General features: G+C 39.0%; 1 protein-coding gene across 2 annotated transcripts in view; it reads left to right on the forward strand.

Annotated features, from left to right (window-relative positions):
• Nucleotides 1-5,000, forward strand: part of megf10 (multiple EGF-like-domains 10) — a 110,101-nt gene that overhangs the window by 36,078 nt on the left and 69,023 nt on the right. For both annotated transcript variants that reach the window (XM_086096299.1, XM_086096300.1), the window contains one exon: nucleotides 3,599-3,845. In XM_086096299.1, coding sequence (XP_085952425.1) covers nucleotides 3,599-3,845 — 247 coding nt within the window. The remainder of the gene's footprint in view (nucleotides 1-3,598; nucleotides 3,846-5,000) is intronic.

Genomic DNA, 5,000 nt, shown 5'->3' on the forward strand with positions numbered 1-5,000 from the left:
TCAAATCAAAAGATAAACAAATTTAATATTATGTGAAAAAGTGGAGGTAACTTTAGCACTTCTTTTAATTGTGTTGATGTGAACAATGAGGTCCACAATCTTTGTCTGAGCCCTGGATCTTCACCAGTGTGTGGGCAGGCTTTTATTACAGTCCCTGTAAAGTAGATTCAGGTTTTTCTATGGAAAACAATCACAATTTCTTTGGTTTTGGTGGAGTTTAGGATCAGGTGGGGGATGCACACACCAGTCTACAAAGTCAGGAGCTGTAAGTGTCGTGGAGATATTGGGTTCCTAGAGGGGCAGCGATGTTCAGGGTGAGCTAAGGTGAGAGGAGCGCAGCGAGGATGAGAAGGCAGGCCTGGAGAGATGGGAAGAAATGGGCCCATGTTGGTTGGAAGCTGGAGGGGGAGCAGAGTCATATTGATTGAAAAACAAGTTTATCTTATACTGTATATTCATGTTGTATCCTGGGTTTCTTATACTAATAGGGACGTGCGGTCAGGGCGGGGCAGGGGAGGCAATGCTCCCCTGCATGTCAAATGTCATCAATTTATAATGATTTAAATACATTTTCCATTTTAGTTTAGTTTTAATTTTACGTTGATTTTCTTTTTCGATCCAATAATGCCAATGATTTCATCAAACTCATTCACTCCCAGCCATTTTCACTGAAGCCTCCCCCTTCGCTCCTGGCTGTTTTACTGATTTTTTTGTGATTTTGCAAGGTCCAGGGGCGTCATTAGGTTTCATGGAAAGGGGGGGCTTAGCCCCAAGGACAGGGCTGTGTTGGAGTCCTGCAGGTTTGGGATGTTTCCCTTCTCCAACACAGCTGATATATGATCAGCTCATCAGCAAGCTTTGCATAAGCCTGATAACGATCCTGATGATTGGAATCAGTTTGTGTTGGAAAAGGGAAACCTCAAAAACCTGCAGGACTTCGGCCCTCGAGGACCGAGTTCGCCCGCCCCTGCCCTAGGAGATATGCACAAATGGACAGATATAAAAGGAATACAATAAAAGTTAAAGTTATCATTAGACTTATGGTGGTATTTCCGTCAGTATTTTAATATGGTACACAAACACATGAAGCATTTTTATAAAATGAACCAAAAAAATATGAATGTACACATTGTCTACAGTGTACAAAAAACTGTATGCAAAGAAAGGTAGCAGTGATTTCATAAAGTGAGTCTATCATTTTCAATTGAGATACATTGAATTAATTACTAAGTGATCAACAAAGAGGCCAATGACATAAATTTGTCTCAAAGCACAATAACTGTTTGCTCCCAAATACTTGTTACATTTCGGTGCATATATGACTAGAAGGAAAATATTACTCAATGACTTCTAAATTTAATATAAAAGTAATATTAAAGTGTGAATATTTTTTATTTCAGGTTAAAAACTATGCTTTTCACCATGCCTATGATTGAGATTAAGATTACGTTTTTAAACGTATCTTTAGTTCTTTTGAGGGTTTTTTTCTGCTTTTCTGCTTTAAAATATTGTACTTTTAATTATGTAAAGCTGACCGAGTTTCCTTGTGTATGACGTGCTATAGCTGTCTGCCTTAAATTTGTTTTAAATATCTCAACTTTCTGTTAATTACTCTCAAGTTAATATAAATGGTGCACCTTGACTAACATGTTTCATATTCACGATATTAAATCCATATTTGAGTTATATATTATTTTTAGACTCTCACTGTCTGCTTCACAATAATTTTTTCTTGTAAACTGAACTCGTTTACACTCACATCTCCAGGAGGTACGGCTCCACACTTGCTTTCTCTACTCGTGCTGTTTCCTACAATTCAACATGGGTGGAGGTTTAGTATTGTCAATTATATTATCATCATCATCCTCTGACGACAACCATAAGTAAATAATCTTTTTACTTTACTGTGAATTCAAGCATAAAGTTCTCTATAAAAACCCGCTTCATCTGTATATCAGCCAGGAACTTCACATGTATTGTAGAGTAATTATTAGACAATATAGCATGGGACTTTCTGTTGTTAGCTGGGCCGTGGCCACAGCTAACTAATTGTTACTACCAGCAGACAGTGATGAAGACTTAATTTCTTCTTCAGAAACTTCCTTCCTTATATCCATCATGACTCCCTTTCTCGGTCGTGATAGACAATGGACGCTAATACTGGCAGGTTAGGATCAAGCAAAGAAGCAGGAAAACATGGAATGGCTTATCAGTAAAAAGGAAGTTCAAGTGGAATGGATTAGAATTGCATAACAAAACATGACAAGGACTCTCACTATCTACAGTACTATTGAAGTGAAGGAAATCAATTGATTTCTGATCATACAAGTAATTAATTACAGTCCATCCATCACGTTATTTTCCTCAATGCTGCTTGTAGTTGGCATACTTAGAACACTTGGCTGACAAGAGGCACGTTCAACTGCAAGCATGGTTGCAGTCGACGACGCAGTGAAAACATGGACTGGATTATTACTAATAAGGACGTTTTCGACATAATTAAGTGGAATGGATTGGATAATGACACACAAGAAGCGTGGACGACCTTACACTTGGAAATAAAGGGAAACCAAGAGATTTAGGATTATATTTACATAAATAATGAAAGCAAGGAACTGGTGGAGGAAAAGCCAGAGACGTGGAGGTTTGCCCTGGAAAGGAGGGGAATGAAGGTTAGTCGTAGCAAGACTGAGTATCTGTGTGTGAATGGGAGGGAACCAAGTGGAAGAGTGAGGTTACAGGGAGTATTTAGGGTTAACACTCCAGAGCAATGGAGAGTGTGGAAAAGCAGTGATGAAGCGTGTGCAGGCAGGCTGGAACGGGTGGAGAAAAGTGTCAGGTGGGATGTGTGATAGAAGAGTTTCAGCTAAAATGAAAGGAAAGGTTTATAAACTAGACTAGCGATGTTGTTTGGTCTGGAGACAGTGCCACTGAGGAAAAGACAGGAGGCAGAGCTGGAGGTGGCAGAGATGAAGATGCTGAGGTTCTTTTTGGGAGTGACCAGGATGGATAGAATCAGGAATCAGTACATCAGATAAGCCGGACTGAGATGGTTCGGACATGTCCAGAGGAGAGATAGTGAGTATATTGGCAGAAGGCTGCTGAGTTTCCAAATGCCAGGCAGAAGGTCTAGAGTAAGACCAAAGAGGAGGTTTATGGATGTAAGAAAAAGTACATTTGTATGTTTTTCCGTTTTGCAGCAATTAGCATTAGACTATAGCTAAGTTTCATCATTATTCACAAACCTGTTGAAAAAGGAGCTTGTTGCAACATGGCCCTGGCTGATCTCTTATACTCTGCTGCCACCTGCTGGCCACTTTTTGTAATAACTACCATTGCTTTAAACGATCTCTTCATGTCAGAAGCTGTATCAAAGCCTTCTGTATGCTCTAGCATTAAAAAAAAAAAAAAAAAAAAAAAAAAAAAAAAAGCGTATAAATACGTTTTTGGGAGTGAATGACAAAGTATTAAAAACCATATTTACACGTTTTTGGGTTTAAATTAGTTAAAAGTAATACAATAACCCAGTTAAAAAGGACAGATACCGTAGTTGTTTGATACAGTATAAACTTTTTTCTTTTATTTTCATTTTCTCCAGCTTGTGACAGTAGCCATTGGGGTCCCCACTGCAGTAACAGATGTCAGTGCCAGAACAAAGCACTGTGTAACCCCATCACCGGAGCCTGTATCTGTACTCCTGGATACAGAGGATGGCGCTGTGAGGAAGTGTGCGAGATGGGCACCTACGGTAATCGATGTCAACAGAAATGCCAGTGCCAAAATGGAGCTGCTTGTCACCACATGACTGGTGAATGCAAGTGCTCACCAGGGTACACTGGAGCTTTGTAAGTCTGAGTGTGAAATGCCTAGAGTCACAATGCTATTTTGGACACTGTGTTTCCACAAGTAACTACAAACAATAGTATGTTACCATCAAAAGACTGCTACATGTGTGCGCATTGTCACTTTGCTAATCAAGAGGACCTTGCGTGACCCTACAAGCTGATGCACCAACATCTTCTCATCCACAGATGAACTAAAACTACACAAGTCAGCTCTTAGTGTTTCCCAACGTTTATTTCACTGATGTAGAAAATGTTGTCCACCAGAGGCTTGTTTGAGATTAGGCAATTGTGCTGCAGTCATAGATTTCCATGACTTCATGTAGCGTTACCATTGATAATGCCATTAGAGCAAGACAGCTGCGGTTTTCAAAGCCAGGATCTGCAGCTGCATTTTACTAAGTGAAGGCCCCACAGCATAATTGAAAAATGTACTGTCTATTATCTATCACCCTCTTATCTGAAGGCCTTTTGGAGACAGCAATGTAATATTTTAAGAAAGTCCTCAGGCTTTTGGCTATTGTCAAGCCTTTAGAACAAACTGTTATCACCACCGAGAGGCGATACAATTTTTGTTAAGTTAGTGTGACAAGATGACTCTTAAAACAGCATCTTCACACAATGCCTTGTTAGTTTAATAATGCCAAACAGAACAAATTAATTTGAGAAGGTTGTCTATTGAAAGGGATACTTAACTCATTTAGTCATTTTCAGCAGTAAGAAGATTATATCTGGTCTATAATTAATTTGATACCTTCATTATTTTTCATACAGTTACTACCTCCAAAAACACATTTTGCCACTTGCTATCAACTGAAAATGACATCACGTGTGCTTAGGGCTCAGGTAATATAACCTATCATGGCTCATTTTGCCAACATCCATGACCAAACCCAGAAAACAGGTGAGCCATGATTGGTAATAATCTGAGCTCTGAGCACCTGTGATGTCATTTTTAGTCGAGAACAAGTGGCAAAATGTGTTTTTAATGGTATTAATTGTGCATTAAAAATAATTAAGTTATAAGTCAAATTAATTATAGATAAAATATGAACTTTTTATTGCTGAAAAAAGGCCAAATGAGTCAAGTATCCCTTGAATGACGGCAAGGTGAAGCATGTTGTAAGCATGTCTCTGTCGTAGCCAAAGATTCTAGGT

This window comes from Leptonotus elevatus, chromosome 15 (genome assembly GCF_054856555.1).
Source record: "Leptonotus elevatus isolate MCC_2025b chromosome 15, RoL_Lele_1.0, whole genome shotgun sequence".
In the NCBI taxonomy this organism is placed as follows: domain Eukaryota; kingdom Metazoa; phylum Chordata; class Actinopteri; order Syngnathiformes; family Syngnathidae; genus Leptonotus; species Leptonotus elevatus.